Consider the following 19,455-nt stretch of genomic DNA (forward strand, 5'->3'; position numbering starts at 1 on the left):
ACTTGTTTGAGTACACTGTGACTTCTGTCAGTTGTTTTCCTTTTCTCTTTCTTGCCTAGAGTTAAACTAGAGATTCATAATACGAACTCCTTGCAAACTGGGGGCTTTTTTTTTTTTTCTTTTTTAACTAATATTTTTTGCAGTGGATCTTCCTTGCTGTTCGGGCTTTCTTTAGTTCTGGTGTTCTTTGAGGGTTTCTTACTGCGGTGGCTTCTCCTGTTGCCGAGTGTGGGCTCTAGGCGTGTGGGCTTCAGTAATTGCCGCACACAGGCTCAGTAGTTGGGGGCCCTAGAGCGTGCGGGCTCAATAGTTGTGGGCTTAGTTGCCTCACCGCATGTGGAATTTTCCCGTGTCTCCTGCATTGAGGGGCGGATTCTTATCCACTGTACCACCAGGGAAGTTCCGGGACTTCTTTTGAAATGATATTTTTCATGTTGCTGCCTTGGACAGATGTAATGGATTTGAAATAGAACAGAATTTACCTGGAATTATATTACATTTACTGAATTCCTGTGATGTCCCAGGCAGTCTTAGTGATTCTTCACAAGAATTAGATAAATACGATTTGCTTTTAAAATGAGAAAATGAGCTTACACAGCTAGTAAGAAATGGGACCAGGATTTGATCCTAGATCTTTCATTCCAGAAGTTTTCCTATTACATCTGGAGGCTGTTAACTCTGGCTGTGTATTAGAATCATCTGGGAGTTTACAATAAGTACAGTTCCAGGGAATCTGGAGTGAGACCTTGGGATTGGCATTTTTTCAAAAGCTCCTCAAGTGATTCAAGTGGGCTGCTAAAAATGAGAGGTGTTGCATTGTATATTGCATCACCAGTGACCACGGGTGCCCCCCCACCTTTTTAATCTTTGCTTATTTGTCTATGAGTAATTATTAATAAAATTTTCTCATTTACAGTTTCTTATCAGAAGCATGAGGAATTTGTGTTAGAATAAAGAGAATGTCCTGCATAATAAACATTACAAAGATATAACGAGTATAATGGAGTATCTTTACTCTGTTGGTCTTTCAAAAATCAAAACAGATTTTTATTTTTGTCTTATGATTTTGGAGTGAGTGCTCTGATGAAGTGAAAATGGGCTTGGTAAGAAGTTAAAGTTGTTTCTGGCTATCTCAATTTGGGAAAGTGAAAAACTGTGATTCAACCTGAGAGAAAAAGTACTTTCTTATTTTATAGTCGTTTTGAAAGGTAATCTGTTTAACAATCTATAGATGATTTATGGGGGTGTACATTTCATTAATTAGTCTTGGCCTACCACTGTGCTGTAGCTCTGTAAATCTCTTTTTGGAAAACAAGCTACTTTAAAAATTGTCTTTTAGAGTCAGTGAAGACTTGAATATAATTGAAGGTCATTCTTCCTTTTTTTTATTTCTAACTTGAGCACATAGAATAAGTTGGGTTTTTTTTTACATTATGATATTTTTGAATTTTGAATCCTTTTTATGTTGTTACTGGCCCTGTTTGAAAATAAATTTGAAGTAAATGTTTCTTAATTGGTTAGAATACAGTAACTGAATTATGTCTGTTAAAAATAGTCAGTTTTGGGGATTGTTTCTTGGAACACATTAAAGATGATGTAACTTGCAGTTATGATTTACTGATTGATGTTGAAAATTTACAACTCTGACTTTTTCAATACTTAGTAAGATTAGTTTTTTTTTTTTTTTAAAGTTTCCAGCAATATTTTTTAAACCATTTATAAAGTAACTAGTTTGGACTGGCTCCATTTGTAGACCTGTGCTATAAAGTATATAACTATGAGCCTCTCGTCTACCTAGATTAACAAGAAACCTTTTTTTTTTCCCATCATGCTTATCTCCTCTCCCCTAATATTTTAAGACTTGTTAGGAGAGACAGGGATTGAGAATGAATGGTTATTAGATAGTAAAGTTAGGAGAGGTGGAATTCATGCCAGCCTGCCAAGACTGGAGGACCACTCGGATGTTCTTGGACCACCTTTCTTGCTCCCACCACTGTTTCATGATATGGCTGGAGATTGATGCATTGGAAATTGATGGCAGGTAAATGGCAATTAAGTTGTTCCCACAGAGTGCGAAGGTAGGGCCTTACAGGGTAGTTGAAAGGGTTGGAGGGAGTGAAGGGGCTGTAAAAGGAATCCAGTGTTGTAGAAGGTTACAGCTGGATTGCATTACGGCTCTTACTCTCCCCACCGTGGCTAGCAAAGGCCCCCAGTTGCATAACTTACGGAGGCAACATTCACATAGAATTTCATGTGAATGTTGCAGACTCCCTGGTTGTGAGCCAGGCTGAACACTCCAATAATCTTGTGATGATGAGGTTTTGGCAGAAACACTTTTTCATACTGGTTTTGACCCTTCACTTACCTTGTTACTGAATCTATGTATAGAGGCTTGGCGTCTTCTCTTGTTGAGAAGCCTAAGAGACAAAATGCTTAACGTAGCACTGACCTTGTGCCAAGTACCGTTCTCAGTATTTGGTACATATGAACTCATTATTCCTTCCAGTGACTCTACAAATACTATTAATAATATCTTGATTTTACAGATGAAGAAATTGATACACAAGTTTTAAAGTGTTGCTCAACTCGCCTAGCTATTAAGTGGCAGAGCCAGAAAGCAGACCCAGGCGGTGTGGCTCCACAGTGTCTGCTTTCCCATTGTGCTATGCTGCATTTGCGATGCCTTCTTTTTGTTGCTCCACGTTATCAAAGTCAGTCATGTATTTGGTTGTTTAATCATTTAGCAAACATTCATTGAGCATGTCCGTTGTGCCAGGAATTTTCTAGGGCTGAAGACAAAGACCTTGCCCTCATAGAACTTGTATTTTAGTTGCAGACAGAGACATATTTAGAAGAAAATAAAAAAATACTTCAGCTAGAATTATAAGGAAAGTCTTCCTGAGGAGGCGACACTTCCACTGAGACTTGAATGGTGAGAAAGAAGCAGCTCTGTGAAGATTAGAAAAGTGAGAATTCCTAGCCTCTAACTGTGACATGGGAAGAAGCTTGGTGCTTCCTGGAGACAGCAAAGTAGCATGATTTCAGGCCTTAGTCAGTAGGCAGATTGGTAGACAGTGAGGTCTCAGAGAGATGCAGAAACCGTTGCATTCCAAGGGGGTGGGAGGGGGCGGAAAGGAACCCGCTTCCTGGGCAGGAAGTATTTTATCCGCAGCGACATGTTGGTTGCCTGCATGCAGTTCTGAGTGGGATGCGATCTGCCCCATTCATAGCCAGCAAGGAGATGCAATGGATTTTTTTTCTTTTTAATGACGATTCTGGTACTTAGCTTCAAATAATCATATTGTTGAAGTATATTACAAAGCATTATTCCTTATAGTCCCTTAGAAAAATGTTTGGAAATTTACTCATTCGTGACATGATTTGATTTGTATGAGAAGTGCATTCTGGATCTGTTTTGGGGATGCAAGTAGAAGAGCGGAGACCAGTTAGGAGGCTGTCACAAAGGTTCAGATGAGAGACAATAGTGGTTTAGGTGAAAGTTGTTGCAGTGAATATAGAGAGGATTACACTGTAAAAATATATATTGATTCCTCTTCTTGATGCCAGTTTTCTAGACTGCGAGTTACAGCAGAGCCAATCCCAGTAATTGCCTTTTTTTTTTAATAGCACGTCTTTTTTAGGGCAAAGGGGTATGGTAGTCCCTCCTTATTCGTGGTTTTGTTTTCACAGTTTCAGTTTCCCATGGACATACGTGATCTGAAAATATTAAATGAAAAATTCCAGAAATAAGCTATTCATCGGTTTTAAGTTGTGTGCTGCCCTGAGCAGCATGGTGACGTGTCACTCTGACTTCAGCATGTGAAGTGTAAGGGATGGTTGCAGCATACCCACATGATGCATTCTGCCCTCCCATGAGTCTCGCAGTGTCTGTCACAGTTACCACATCAGCAGTATTGGGATTGTGGTGCTTGTGTTCAGGTAACCCTTATTTCACTGAATGATGGTTCCAAATTGTTAGTGATGCTGGCAACTAGATGGTCTCTTAACTGTGCCTAATTTATAAATTAATCTTTATTACGAGTGTGTAGGTACAGGATAAAAACATAGTACATATGGGACTCCTGGATACCTAGTGCTGTCCACCATTTCAGGTGTCCACTGAAGGTCTTGGGACATATCCCCAGTGGAGAAGGGGAGACTACTATAAATGTCTTCTCTCAGTTTATTCTGAGACAGTGATAGGCCAGGTCAAAAATTTCCTCAGATTCAGATTTTATTGCTCTTTTGATTAGCTCCAACAGCAGATTGCCACAATCCTGCTGCCAAAATGAGTGTTTATGAACGGAATTAAGGACTGGCCTTAAGGATTGGTTCTCTTCTCAGCCTTATTACAAAGGCCAGCCTGCTTCTGCCTTCAGGATGAATTTTCAGGGGTCCTTGAAGAGTTTTCAAGGCTTCTTTGTTTTGATTAGGGCCTCCCCGCCAGATATATCTCAATAAGTTAAAGCCTCAAACAGAAGGGCTCATGGAAATGTGTGGGTGTGGCTCTGCTGAGCGGCATCTGAGCACCAGTGGACGTGCTGCGGTGTATAGATGCTCCCTCCCTGGGTCAGCCTGTCAGCTCAGTTCAGTCACTCAGTCATGTCTGACTCTTTGCAACCCTGTGGTCTGCAGCATCCCAGGCTTCCCTGTCCACCAACTCCCGGAGCTTGCTCAGACTCAGTGTCCATCGAGTCAGTGATGCCATCATTTGGTCAGCCTGACTGTCCTGTTAATATGTGACTCAGAGGACAAATGAGTTTGAGGATACAGGTCACTCATTTAACACAAATGGGTTTTTTTGCCCTCTGATTTTTCTTCACAAAGATGTTTACTGTATTACAATGTGAAGAAACTGGGCTTCCCTGGTGGCTCAGACGGTAAAGAATCCACCTGGCAATGCAGGAGACCTGGGTTTGATCCCTGGGTCAGGAAAATCCCCTGGAGAATGGAATGGCAACCCATTTCAATATTCTTGCCTGGAAAATCCCCATGGACAGAGGAGCCTGGCAGGCTATAATCCATGGGAGTAACAACAAGTCAGATACAACTGAGCAACTAACACACACACACACACACACACACACACACGTGCGCACACGTACGTGAAGAAATTAATTCAAATAGATCTATACTTGGATATGCTTTCTGTTGCAAAGCTTGAAAGCCTCTGGTCAAAACACTACATCTATCATATGGCTGCTTGTAGTGTTGATTTGAATAATGCTGTTGATAAATCCATAATTTTCTGAGGAATGGGTTCCCTTAAGCAGTAATTTTCAACCGTTTGCTTTTCTCTTCCAAGAAAAGCTGAAAGCCTATGTTTTATGAGCCGTCAAGATCTGACACTTATTTATGGTGCTGTAAATCTGTTCATTTTGACATCACAGACTTGAAGAGCAGGAAGTGGAATGGTATGCATGTGGGGGCCATTTCAGCCCTTCCGTATGGTTCTGTCCCAAGCGAGCAATACCACAGTGCTGAACTGAGGCTGGGGTGCCGTCCTTCAGAGGACCTCCATGTCTCCTATGGGATATTGTAAATACATAGGTTATTCGTGGCATTTGAATATTAAAATATTATTTGTCTTGAGTTCTTAATAAAGCTTAAGTGGAAAAACAGATACATCCTTTAAAATTGCCACTTTTTTCTGCAGCTTTTTCCCTGTGAGGAATGAAGAACACAAATTAATCAATTTATTTCTGTGCTTCTTAGGAAGATCTTGGTTTAAAAATTTTTTTCTGGATTTTTAAAAATTTCCAAGACCAAAATAAAAGCTTAATTCATCAGAGAGTGGAAAAAAAAAAAATTGGTTGCCACGAGGGTCTGAGAAATTCTGTTTTTAATATCTTTAAAAAATTAGATTGACATTCTATAGCACAGGCCTTCAATTTTGTGATTGTTGATTGGGTAGCCATCCTAAATGATTGTTAAACTTAAAATACAGAAACCAACTTAGCAGTAATATTCGTAATAACTCTGGTGAGAAGTGTATAAGTTACCTTGTTTTCTCTTTTTCTTTGGATGAGCTAAGTGACTGCTAGTTTTAATTTTCTTCTGTCAATAATTAATTGTTTGTTTTGTTTTAGAATTAGAACTAGTTTGAAAACTGTTGAAATAGATGTACATTTACCTAAATTTACAGTTTAAAAAATGAGTAGCTAAAGACCACTGAGCTTCTTTTACTTGTAGGTTCTGTTTTCATGGCCATTAATAACTCAGTTCCAGTATTCAGACTACTGCTTAGTAACAAATTAATATGTACTTGATTCATTAACATGAGGGAGTTAACAGTACATCCTTACTCCAATTTTATTTAATTATTGGCTAGGGGTTAGAAGAGATCCTACTATTACAAAACCCAGTGTGAAAGACACTTGGTTATATACTTAAACTCAGCACCGATTTTCTTTAATTTCTTCTGTTTGTATCTGTCCTGTTAATAACTTTGACTTAGAAAAGTTAGATTATTTTTGGTTAGAATGTTTTCGATGTTATTGAGGAAATGCTAATCTTATGTAAGGACATATTATTTTTATAAGACAATTAAGCTAATATAAATTAATACAGATCCTTTATTATATCTTTATTCCTTTTAAGCATAGTTGTATCAGACCAGGTTCAGTCAGGAGATAGAAACCACACAAAGGGTTGAATAGATTGTTCTATATACAGAATTATTAAACTCTGATAAAAGAGTAACTGGATATATAAGAAAATCAGACCTGTACCCTAGGGCTAAAGAGGAAGGTCACATTTACCAGGAGCCCCTTCCCAGGGCTGGGTTTCGAAATCATTGGAGAAGGTATATTCCAGCACATTGGATTAGTAGAGAAAGTCTCTGTTTTGCCAGGCTGGAGCAGGTCTGCAGTTGCTGGGAAATCAGGAAAACCTGGAGTGTGGGCCACCTGCAGCAAGTAGCACGGGCAAGCAGAGGGAGTGGCGGCTCTGGGAAACTGTAGGTCAGCCACCCACATAGACCTGCAGAGGAAAGCAGGGCAGTGATACGGGGTCGGGGACTGCAGAGTGCAAATGCAGGAAGGAGCCCCTGTCTCCTGCAGCGTCCTTCCAATACTCTACTGAGAAAGCTTAATGTGATTGTCACGGTAGAGTGTGTGTTGGTCACTTGGTCATGTCTAACTCTTTGCGACCCCATGGACTGTAGCCCACCAGGCTTCTCTGTTCATGGAATTCTCCAGGTAAGAATACTGGAGTGGGTTGCCATGCCCTTCTCCAGGGGATCTTCCTGACCCATGGTTCGAACCTAGAGATGCTTAGAGAAATTGTGTCCATTATGCCAGTGTATATATTGAAAGCCAGATTTGGAGCTGAGAGTCAGTAAATTGATAATGTGCACAGTAATGTCTCTTTTTCCAGTTTACTTTTTTGCGATATAGGTATGTGAAAGCTTTTTACTATTTTTCTGTACTTCTTATTTGTGTTTGCTTTCCTTCCTTTAGCCCTATTGACATTTTGAGTCAGATAATTCTTGGTTGTGGAAGCTGTCCTATGCATTATAGTATGTTTAGCAGCACCCACTAGATGTTAGTAACATGCACATATATTGGTGACATGCAAAAATATCCCCAAACCCAAGGGGAGCAAAACCTTCCCTGCTTAAGGACCACTCCTTTAGTTCATTTCCCCCTCTCTATTAGAAACAGTATATATCTTTCATTAATAAAGATTTGCTTGTGGTTCTTAAATGTTTTATTTTAATAAGGAGGTTGTCTTAAATAACAAAATTTTATTTTTAGAAAAGTTATTAGAACTATTTAGTCTGGCTCTATTTCATCTGTTAGTGAATTAGGGCAGAGTTTTCAGTTGATATATTTCTAGTCACCTAGCTGGAAAGGTCAGTTTTCATCCCAATCCCAAAGAAAGGCAATGCCAAACAATGCTCAAACTACCACACAATTGCACTCATCTCACACGCTAGTAAAGTAATGCTCAGAATTCTCCAAGCCAGGCTTCCACGGTACTTAAACCGTGGACTCCAGATATTCAAGCTGGATTTAAAAAGGCAGTGGAACCAGAGATCAAATTGCCAACATCCATTGGATCATTGAAAAAGCAAGAGAGTTCCAGAAAAACATCTATTTCTTCTTTATTGACTACACTAAAGCCTTTGACTGTGTGGATCACAGCAAACTGGAAAATTCTTAAAGAGATGGGAATACCAGACCACCTGACCTGCCTCCTGAGAAATCTGTATGTAGGTCAGGAAGCAACAGTTAGAACTGGACATAGAACAATAGACTAGTTCCAAATAGAAAAAGGAGTATGTCAAGGCTGTATATTGTCACCCTGCTTATTTAACTTATATGCAAGTACATCATGAGAAACGCTGGGCTGGAGGAAGCACAAGCTGGAATCAAGATTGCTGGGAGAAATAACCTCAGATATGCAGATAACACCACCTGAATGGCAGAAAGCGAAGAACTGAAGAGCCTCTTGATGAAAGTGAAAGAGGAGAGTGAAAAAGTTGGCTTAAAGCTCAACATTCAGAAAACTAAGATCATGGTATCTGGTCCCATCATTTCATGGGAAATAGATGGGGAAACAGTGGAAACAGTGTCAGACTTTATATTTTTGGGCTTCCAAATCACTGCAGATGGTGATTGCAGCCAGGAAATTAAAAGATGCTTACTCCTTGGAAGAAAAGTTATGACCAACCTAGTCAGTATATTAAAAAGCAGAGACATTACTTTGCCAACAAAGGTCCGTCTATTCAAAGCTATGGTTTTTCCAGTAGTCACGTATGGATGTGAAAGTTGGACAATAAAGAAAGCTGAGCACCGAAGAATTGATGCTTTTGAACTGTGGTGTTGGAGAAGACTCTTGAGAGCCCCTTGGACTGCAAGGAGATCCAACCAGTCCATCCTAAAGGAGATCAGTCCTGAATATTCATTGGAAGGACTCATGTTGAAGCTGAAACTCCAATACTTTGGCTACTTAATGCGAAGAATTGACTCATTGGAAAAGAACTTGACGCTGGGAAAGATTGAAGGCAGGAGGAGAAGGGGACAACAGAGGGTGAGATGGATGGCATCACCGACTCAGTGGACATGAGTTTGAGTAAACTCCGGGAGTTGGTGATGGACAGGGAGGCCTGGAGTGTTGCAGTCCATGGGGTTGCAAAGGGTCGGACACGACTGAGTGACTGAACTGAACTGAGTCATCTAGCTATTTCGTTGGAGGTCTAGGATTAGAATCCAAAATTTTTTAATGAATAGTTATGTATTCAGTGTCTGTTATTCATTCAAGAGCATATGTTATGCATGTACTGTAGTAGGTGCTAGAGATTTAATGATGAGGCAGTAGTAAAATTTCAGCAATGCATTAAGAATTACTTTATTTAGTTATCACATTCTTGTTTGATACCTGATAGTAGAAAGATAATTTTTAAAAGATACTGAATGAATGATTGATTCATATATGAAATGACTGTGGTTAAAGGAGCAACTCTTAGCATTAAGATGCAGTTTTGTGGTTCCAACTATTGAAACGGTTGTGGCCTTTGAATCAGAACACCAAGAATCTGGTTTTGGTTCTTAACTAAACTCATAACAGGCCGGACCTTAGTTGTCGTCTGTGAAATTGCCCTGGACTGACTGGATTCTAAATTCCCTATGCTACCAGTTCTATTGTAATATGAGCCTTTCCTCAGATTGGGATTAAAAATGAGAATAGAGGAGGCCTAGAGGCTGTCACAGTCATCTAGGACAGGGCTATAAGAAGAAACAACTAAATTTTGTTTTTTACATATAACTGTTATGGCTCAAGCAGTATGAATAGATATCCAGTAAATTGGGTTGAGATGAGTCTAGTAGTAGAGCTTTAATATGGATGAGCTTTAATATAGATGCTTTAATATAGATGAGCTTTAATACAGGCTCATCTGAAATTCTGGAGTATTCATGTACTTTACAGAGACTGAATTTCTATATATAAAAAATATCTTAATGTAGAATTCTGGGTGAGTTCAAGGTGTTAAAAAAACTACACAGACAATGGGAAAAATAGTTGTATATTATTTATCAGATAAGGGGCTTATATCCAGAATTCATAGAGAACTCACAATATTCTACAACAAAAAGATAACCAATTAAAAAGAGAACAAAGGATTTGATAGATATTTCTCTAAAGACAATATGTAAATGTATGGTAAACAAATGAAAGTATACTTAGCATAATTAGTCTTTAATGTTGTTTAGTCACCAAGTTGTGTCTGACTTTTTTGTGGGCCCCATGGATTGTAGCCTGCCAGCCAGACTGCTGTCCATGGGATTTCCCAGGCAAGAATACTCGAGGGGCTTGCTATTTCCTTCTCTAGGGGACCTTCCAAGCCCAGGGATCAAACCTGTATCGCCGCATTGGCGGGTGGATTTTTAACCACTGAGCCACCTGGAAAGCTCATAATTAGGGAAATAGAAATAAAAACCATAAGGGGATACCACTTCACATCCACAGAATGACTGTAATAAAGAAGATGGACAATAACGTGTTGGCAAGTTTGTGGACAAATCAGAACCTTCATACGTTGTTGGTAGAAATGCAAAATGGTGTGGCCTCTTTGAAAAACAGTTTGGTAATTCCTCTAAACATAGTTACCATGTGGCACTTAAAGAGCTACTATACTGCTGCTGCTGCGTCACTTCAGTCGTGTCCGACTCTGTGCGACCCTAGAGACGGCAGCCCACCAGGCTCCTCCGTCCCTGGGATTCTCCAGGCAAGAACACGGGAGTGGGTTGCCATTTCCTTCTCCAATGCATGAAAGTGAAAAGTGAAAGTGAAGTCACTCAGTCGTGTCTGACTCCTAGCGACCCCACCGACTGCAGCCCACCAGGCTCCTCCGTCCATGGGATTTGCCAGGCAACAGTACTGGAGTGGGATGCCATTGCCTTCTCCGAACAGTTACTGTATAACTCAGCAATTCCATTCTTAGGTAATGTATGCAAGAAAATTAAAAATATGCATCCACATAAAAACTTTTATGTGAATATTCATGGTAGCATTATTCATAATAGCCAGAAAGTGGAAACAACCCAAATGTCCACAAACTGATAATGGGTAAACAAAATGTGGTATCTCCATACAATGAAATATAATTTGGTCATAAAAATGAGTGAAGTTCTGATACGTGCTACAACTTGAATAAACCTTGAAAACATAGTAAGAGAAAAAACAAAAAACAGATGCAAAAGACCACATATAATATGATTCCATTTATATGAAATGTCTGGAGTAGAATAGAGATTAGTGATTTCCAGCAGATGAGGGGAGGGGATAATTATTAATGGATATGGGTTTCTTTTGGGAATGATGAAAATGTTCTGAAATTACATGTTAGCAACTCAGTGTATTAAAAAACACTCAGTTATATATTTCAAAACAGTGAATTTTACAGTGTATGAATTATATATCAGTAAAGTTTGTTTTTTAAAAATCAAGCCTGACACTTTAAAAAAGGAATTGTTTAATCAGTCTGATATTAAAAGTTCAACTGAGAGTTATTTCTCAATTCTTTCAAAGCCTGTCCTATAATTTTATGTTTTTGCTGTTTAACATGTACAGTGTTTGGTGTTTTTACTTTGTTTCCTTAAATAAGTTCTGATTCAACTTTAGGTCACTGGAAGCTGTGCCTTTATAGTTTAGACAGTAGGAATAAGATCAAGGGAATCAAGACATTCATCAATACCAGATGTTTTTTGCTATGATACCATCAGTAATCATAATCTGTTTAGAGTGTCTCTTATGAGAAAAAATGTCTAATGGAAATATCTAGGAAGAAGAAGGAACAATAATGTAGAAAAAATTAATTTTATATCTTGCTTCATGTTTAGTTATGGAAAGGTAAGTTTAAGAAGAAATAATATATAAATAATACCCTTTCAGAAATTTCTATGAGAAATGATGTATAACAGTTTTCATCTCTTCGTATGAGATATTAAATTATAATATACACCTTTAATAAATAATTTATCGTTACAGACAGATTTGACCAGTTTTGGGCCATCAATCGGAAACTCATGGAATATCCTGCAGAAGAAAATGGATTTCGTTATATCCCTTTTAGAATATACCAGGTAGGAAGTAACATTTTTAACAATACCAACTTATGAAAGCCTTGAACATCTTACTTCTTAAAACACTTTTGTCCAGTGTCTTTTAAGTTTACATAGTAGCTGAATAATACTTATTAGGACTTTCCAGATCTCTTTCTTTGGTGGCAGTCAGATCCGAGACTGCACTATGCAGTATGTGACTCATATAGTGGGTCCTCACTCATATAATCAGTCCTCTTTATTTGCAGATTCTGTACTGGCAGATTAGCCTGCTTGCTGATGCTTATTTGCAACCTCAGAGTCACCACTCAACAGTACTACCCTAGACATGGGCAGAGTGATGAAAAATTTGATTTGCCCTATATGCACATTTTCAGTGATGCTATGCCTTCTTAAACCATAAAATGTGCTCTCATACCATAAACAAGTGACTTCCCAGTCTATTTAATGCCACATTCTACACATTTTTGTGCTTTTTATTGGTAATTTTGATGTTAGAAACGATTCCCAGGCATAGTGCTGAAGTATTGTCTTTATTCAGAAATGTACATAAAACACGATTATGTATTGATGAGTTGAAGAATACATGAGCAGAGACTTGCAGTAACCCTTGTATTCCAGTGGTTCAATGTTTGCTAATTCAATGTTTGCAGTGACTTTATAGAACATGAGTACTGCAGATGAGAATCGACTGTATTTGTTTTAGATGATGGGTCTTCAGTGCTGTACAACAAAATAAATGGTAGCTTCTCATTACCATACCCTTTCATGGGGTTAAAAAACCCCATGTTTCTGTAGAGCACTTTAAAACTACCATATGTTTCCTATATAGCAATACTGAATGAATTTTTATTGAATGGATGGTATCCAGAAAGCAAGTTGCCTACTATCATGGAAAAAGCAGTTAAGAATAGAAACTATTAATAGAAATAGTATCATAGACATAGACCCTCATCTAGCAGGACCTCCATTCAAATTCAAGAGATTGTATCATAACTTCCCTTTGTAGACATTTTTATTATCTCATAGTCTTTACTTACAGTTACTTCTACAGTTATTTTTTAATCTTTTATAGAGCCATCATATAAATGTGTATTCAAAAAGGAAAGTAAACCATCCAACTGAAAACAAGTAAAAACCAAAAATCCCAATATACTTCATGAGAAGTTTTTATGACTTTAATAAGGTTGCTTCTCAATTATTAATAAAGATAATGGCAAATAGACTTTAGATCATAGATTAATAATACATACAACATAAATAAAATGAGAAAAATGACTGATGGAATGAAATCAGATAATCTAATTAGCCACCTTCTTCTGCTTCCTTTTTTCAGAAAAATAAAATTTTAATTCCATAAGTCCTTTTTAAGCACAGATATTACACAGTGGATTTGGAAATGCCATACCTTATTTATTTATACTGTATCTTATATCATGAAGAATCTGAGGCAATTTACAGGAATATATTTGTACAGAAGCAAAATAGAAAAAAATTTTAAATCAGAGCCACTGAAGATATAAAATGGAAGCTCAGCATGAAGTTACCTACACTATGAATAAGTGAGATCTTCAAATTTATTAAAATTTTTAAATTTAGTGAAATTGACTTGTAAATTTGACCCAAAGCTTCTTTGCAGCCAGAGCAAGGGAGAAAGAAATGTGATTAGATATAATTTTTTTTTTTCATTTTATATATGATGAAAATTTACTAGGGTATCAGAGAAGCTAACTTTTCTTGGGTACCACTTAGGAAAGAAATTTCTCACGTGATCACATTTGGAGGGAACGAGGCAATATCCTTTATATTTCACCTATAGCTAGAAACACAATAATAGTTTCAATAAAACTGCTTCCTAATGTGCCACTTAGAGAAAACTAAAGACAGTGTATCATAAGCCATGGATCATCCACAGTGCAATAATGAATTGGTGAAGTAATTGGAAGGCAAAGACAAAAGAAAGTTTTAGGTTATTTTATGGAAGAATGCTGTTGATCAAATAAGAAGGAAAGTCACTGATGGAGCAAGGCAATTGAGGGTTGGGATAAATCCGTAAAGGTTAATCCAACGGAGGAAGAGGTTTTCAGAGACCTGTTAAGGAAAAGGACAGGAAGCAGTGTTGCCACTGGCATGGGAGAATCTCAGTGTCCTCTGTATGGCGCAGGAGAGGTAGAACAGTTTTGCACGTTTTATGTTCAAGAGTGGGCAAACAGGACAGTTCTTGTGTTTGTGTAAAATAATGTGGGAAAAGGTGGCAGGAAGTCTGCATGTTTGTATTAAGAGAAAAACTGTCTCTTATTACATGAATTGGTACTGATTGCTTAGACATTCCATAAGAGAAACTTGCAGAGTGGTTTTATAGAACTAGAATCAGTAATGATATGCTTTGGTTATCCCACAGAGAAAAGCCAGAATTGAGTAGGATATTATGGACTAAGTATATGTGGGAGACCTGGGTTCGATCCCTGGGTTGGGAAGATCCCCTGGAGGAGGGCATGGCAACCCACTCCAGTATTGTTGCCTGGAGACTCCCCATGGACAGAGGAGCCTAGCGGGCTACAGTTCATGGGGTCGCAAAGAGTTGGACACAGCTGAGCAGCTAAGCACAACACAGCAACAATAGTACTTCACGTGGGTGGGATATTTTATGTGGTCTATAAATCTCATAGGAAAAGGCTACATCTTCACCATCACAGACATAGATATTGGTGATAAAAATGCAGATTAAAAGCAGTAATGGGCTATTTCAGAATTTTAAGAGTGCTCCTTATGTTTTCTGAATGGATTTCTTCTTTTTTTTTTTTTGGATGCAGGAACCTACTTTGGGGTTGAACTTGGATGGTGTGGATGGGGACAAGTGAGATTGACTCAGGGAGCTTGACTCTGTCTTTCTAGGGTCAGTAGTTGTAGTGTCACGTATTTAGGGGAATTCTAAAGCACAGTTTGAAGAACTACTCTTTATCTAGGCCAAGACAGGTTCAGTGATTTGCCCAGGTTAGGAAGTTCTTGATCTAGCTAGCACTCTGGATACACTAATACCTTCAACATGCTAGTGGTATCTTTGAAGGCAAGGTTAAGGTTTCTTTTTTCCTTTTTGATTCTGTGTAGTAGGATTTAGTACAGTGTTATTATGTACACTGTAAGTGCTTCACAGGTACTTAATTGAATCTTAGAGTATTAAAGCACCAAAGATTTCATAATTTTAAAGCTGAAAAAAAATTTATAGTTCAGATAATCCAAAACTGAAAAAGCTAGCTGCCTTTAATAAGGATAGTGCTGTTGTAATAGCAGACGAAAAAAAAACACTTTTAGAACTAATTAAAATGGTTGGAGACTAGTAGGAGCAAGTGGAAAAGAGCTGTTGGCAGGGTTGTATGGCAAAAACAGTGCATTGTATGCACCCCTGAATTCCAGCACTGCACTGGACGGGAGGCCCCTAGGGCTCTGTGGGAGATGTGACACTGACTAGCTGCGTGTCCACAGACGCTTACTCAGTCTTGCTGGGCCTTCGTTTCCTCATCAATAAAATGAAAAGGGCATAACTGAGTGAACTTATACATCTGGTTGGAATTGTTCTTTAAAGAAGCCATATTACAGATTTATCTAATTGTATCAGTGATGTTCTTCTTAAAATGTTTTATACTCCTGGTTTCAGAGCAGATTTATCAGTTTTATAGTAAACATAGTTCTTTCTTTTATGTCACTGTTTGTATGACTTTAAAATAATTTCTGAAATGATTCATCTTGAAAATTCATTAAATCATTCAGCAGTCATTAATAGTTGTTTGGGACTATTGTACCGTGAGCTCCATAGTAACATACCATAAGGCATACCTAAAGCCTACCAAAGTACCTTATTTGTGGAATTTAGTTGAATAAAATAGAGATTCTAAAGACATTTCCAAAAAACAGAAGCTCCAAAACTAATTTGAGATATATACCTCCCAACACTTACTGGGTGGTTCAGTTCCAGCATGTGTATTTAACTATAGATTGCAAATACTTGAAGCTCCTTTAGGGAAAGTGGGTATTACTATTACTAACGTAGGAATTGTAGGATTACTGTTGCTAGAATAATAGTGCAGATGTACAGAATGTAGATCTTCTCTTTCTCATTTACCATTCTTTTCTGGGGAAAATTACCAGATGTGTCCTTACCTCTTACCGCTGTATCATAAATGCAGTGATACTTAGAATGTATGTGAGAGAGAGGGAAAGAGAAAGAGAATGTGTATATGTGAGAGAGAATGGTTTTCATAAACTTCTATAATTAGATAGAAAGTGGGAGGCTAGAGAATTCTCAAAATTTGATTGCCAAAGCCTGGTTGCCAGGTGGGGACTCCGTTAGGGCAGAGCTTGCTGCCTGTTCTTTACTTAGTCAAGGCAGTGGCACTGTTTCTTCAAGTAGGTGGAGACAGAGCCTCAGGGTTTTATTGAAACTCTTTATTGCCCTACGTAACTTTGCTGTTGGCTTTACCCCTAGCTGGTTTGGTTTTGAACTTGATTAAAATCTAAGACATGAGATGCGTAAGTGAATATAAAAAATTAGAAGTCTCTGTTTTTGCCATTGTCTGTTGGCTGGCTCTTTGCATTTCCCTGTTTGTCTTTTTGAGTCTTCGTACACGCCTTGACCAAAGGAAGATGGGATCTGCTGTTGTCCTAGATTATATGATCTAAAGATAATACCAGATTTCTGCTCCTGACTCCCTTATATATAGCTCTTTAATTTGTATGGTTGGGATAGTCCATTGATTAAGTGTGGCTTTTACTTATGTGGCATTTTGATTAATCTGCACCTTTCATTTGTTTAATGTATTAATAGATCACTGTACTATTTGAGACCTTAAATTAGTAACTTTAAATAAAACCTCTAAATCCAGGTTTATTAATAAGACAAATGAAGGACATAATTTTGCTAAACTTTTTTCTTTGTAGAATTCTAACAGAATTCCAGTATAGCAGGGGATAAAAAGGGAAGGACAGTGAGTATAGTATGCTTGAGTGAGGTTCATGTCATGTTTGGAGGCCTCACAACTGTCTTAGGAGGTAGGGATCTTTATCTCATTTCCCACGAGGAAGCTGAAGCTGAGGAATTCTAAATGACTAGCCGAGGGGCACACATACAAAAAGTCTGAAGACTAGAATTCAGACCTAAGTGAGACTTACAAACAAAATATTATTTTCTTCCTAAAAATTAAGTTTACAGAATTTTCAAGACAATTATCACATAAAGTGAAGTCCATGAAGTCCACTTTGACCAAACCTAGAAAATCCCTATCAATATTCTTTAAAGGTTGACTTTTGTGCAGATTGTTGGAAAACTTGAGTTCTTTTTCATCTGTAATTTGATTATCAGTGGGCTCAGAATGACTGTAATCCAATGACAGAATTTTAGTGGTAAAAGTAAAATAGGACCAAAAGTAGTTTGGAGATCCATTATTGACCAGAATGTGTCATTTCTGTCATTTACATAACAGTTTGGTTTGGTGTGTGTGTTTCAGGTCTGTGTTCCCGAAATCCAGGTGCTTCATATTAACTAGTATTCTAGAGATGAGGTTAATGGCAGGAAGTGCCTCAGAAATGTAACTAAAATGTTATTTAGCCTACAGATGTCATTAATGAGGGTATCTGTGAAAAAGATTTGTAAACTGACTGTGACTTCCTCAGGCATTGATATTTAGGTTATAGTGTGAAAATTAGGCACATAATTTCTGTTTTTCAAGAAGCAGTGGATTTATAAGTGTTATCTGCTGGTATGCTGCATGTAAGAAAAAGTCGTCTCATTCTAATCATTCACAAGTTCATTTGTTCACAAATATTTGCATGCTGTGCTTGTACTGTGCACAGGGGATACAAATGGTGATTAATATGGTACATCACCCTTTAAGAATTTATAATAAAATAATAAAAGAATTAAGTGTACAATCAAATTTTAAATCACAACTGTGATTGGTGCTGTGAGGGAGAGGTACATAGTGCAATAAAGGCTAGTTCTGCTGAGGGGAATTTGATCTGTTTTAGTAGGGCAGAGAAGACTTCTTTGATGAAATGTCCTGTCTTTTGAGGTCTGACAAACTGATGGAATTGGGTAGGCAAAGAGTAATGAGAGGACTTTTGTCTGCAGAGGGGATGTAAGTATGAGGACAGCCTGTTGCTCTTGAGCACAGAGTTGGGGGCAAAATAAATATGTTGTTTATTTTTCTTCTGGGTTATTTATCTTGTTATTTTACAAAAGATTATTTTTATAGATATTAACCATTTTCTATCGAACACTGTAAAATATAATCACAACTTTAAAATTCGTCTTGATTTTTATAGTATCTTTCTATTAAAAAAATGTTTTTAATGCTTTATATGCCCAATTATTATATATCTTTTTCTTAGTCATATATGGATTTCTTTGTTAAGAAGGCCCCTCCCCATACACCTGCAGGTTTTACATAGTTTTCTTACCTAGCTTTTCTTGTAGGATTGGTTTTTAATATGTAACTCTTTAGCTCATCTGGAACTTATTTTTGTGTGCTGTATGAGATACAGGCATACAGCTTTATTTTCTTCCAGGCGATAGCTAGCTGTATTGGGTTTATTTATTATATAAACTAAGGGTGGGCAAACTTTTTTCTTTAAAGAATCAGAAAATAAAGGTTCTCAGCTTTGTAGAGCAAATGGTCTCTGTTGCAATTGTACAGTTCTGTAGCTTGGAAGCAACCATAGACAACTTGCAGTTGATGGGCATGGCTGTGTTCCAATCAAATCTCTATCTCCAGAATCAGGACAAAGGCACAGTCTGGCTTGCAGGCTGTAGTGTATTGATTTCTGATATAAACTATTCTTTTCCTATTAGATAAAAGTGCCACTTCTGCTTTACATTAAAATAGCTTGACTACAGGGATCTGGTTTTGAATTCCTCTTCCATTCCATTGGTTTGTTTATTTTTATGGCAGTATTATTTTTATTTGATTTTAATGTTCTGATATTTGCTGGGGCAATTCACTGCTGACCTTTTTTCCAGTCTTTTCTTGGTTAGTAAGTGGGAATACATTTCTGTTTTAATTTTGGTAAAATTCACCTTTTTATGTCATTAAATCTTCCCACATAAGAACACAGTACATTTTTCTTATTCAGATTTGGTTTTATGTTTTCCAGTAGGCCCATTGTCTTTCTTTTAAATTTATTTCTAGGTGTTTCTTAGGTTTTGTTTTTCTCTATTTCATTTCCATTTCTAATATTTATGGCATCAACCAAAACAGAACAAAACAAAAGCCCTCTTCCCACCATTTTTGTCAGCCATTTCTTGTTCTTGCTTCATTGCATTGTTAGTATTGTGTCCCCAAGACTGTGTTAAATAATAATGTTACTAGCAGTAATCAGCCTTTTTCCCCAGCTT

At 37.6% G+C, this 19,455-nt stretch overlaps 1 protein-coding gene across 5 annotated transcripts in view; it reads left to right on the plus strand.

The window, feature by feature from the left end:
• Nucleotides 1-19,455, plus strand: part of ATG5 (autophagy related 5) — a 112,958-nt gene that overhangs the window by 55,955 nt on the left and 37,548 nt on the right. For all 5 annotated transcript variants that reach the window (XM_055535310.1, XM_055535311.1, XM_055535309.1 and 2 more), the window contains one exon: nt 11,995-12,089. In XM_055535310.1, the coding sequence (XP_055391285.1) occupies nt 11,995-12,089 (95 nt within the window). The remainder of the gene's footprint in view (nt 1-11,994; nt 12,090-19,455) is intronic.

The sequence above is a fragment of the Bubalus kerabau genome, chromosome 9, assembly GCF_029407905.1.
Source record: "Bubalus kerabau isolate K-KA32 ecotype Philippines breed swamp buffalo chromosome 9, PCC_UOA_SB_1v2, whole genome shotgun sequence".
In the NCBI taxonomy this organism is placed as follows: Eukaryota; Metazoa; Chordata; class Mammalia; order Artiodactyla; family Bovidae; genus Bubalus; species Bubalus kerabau.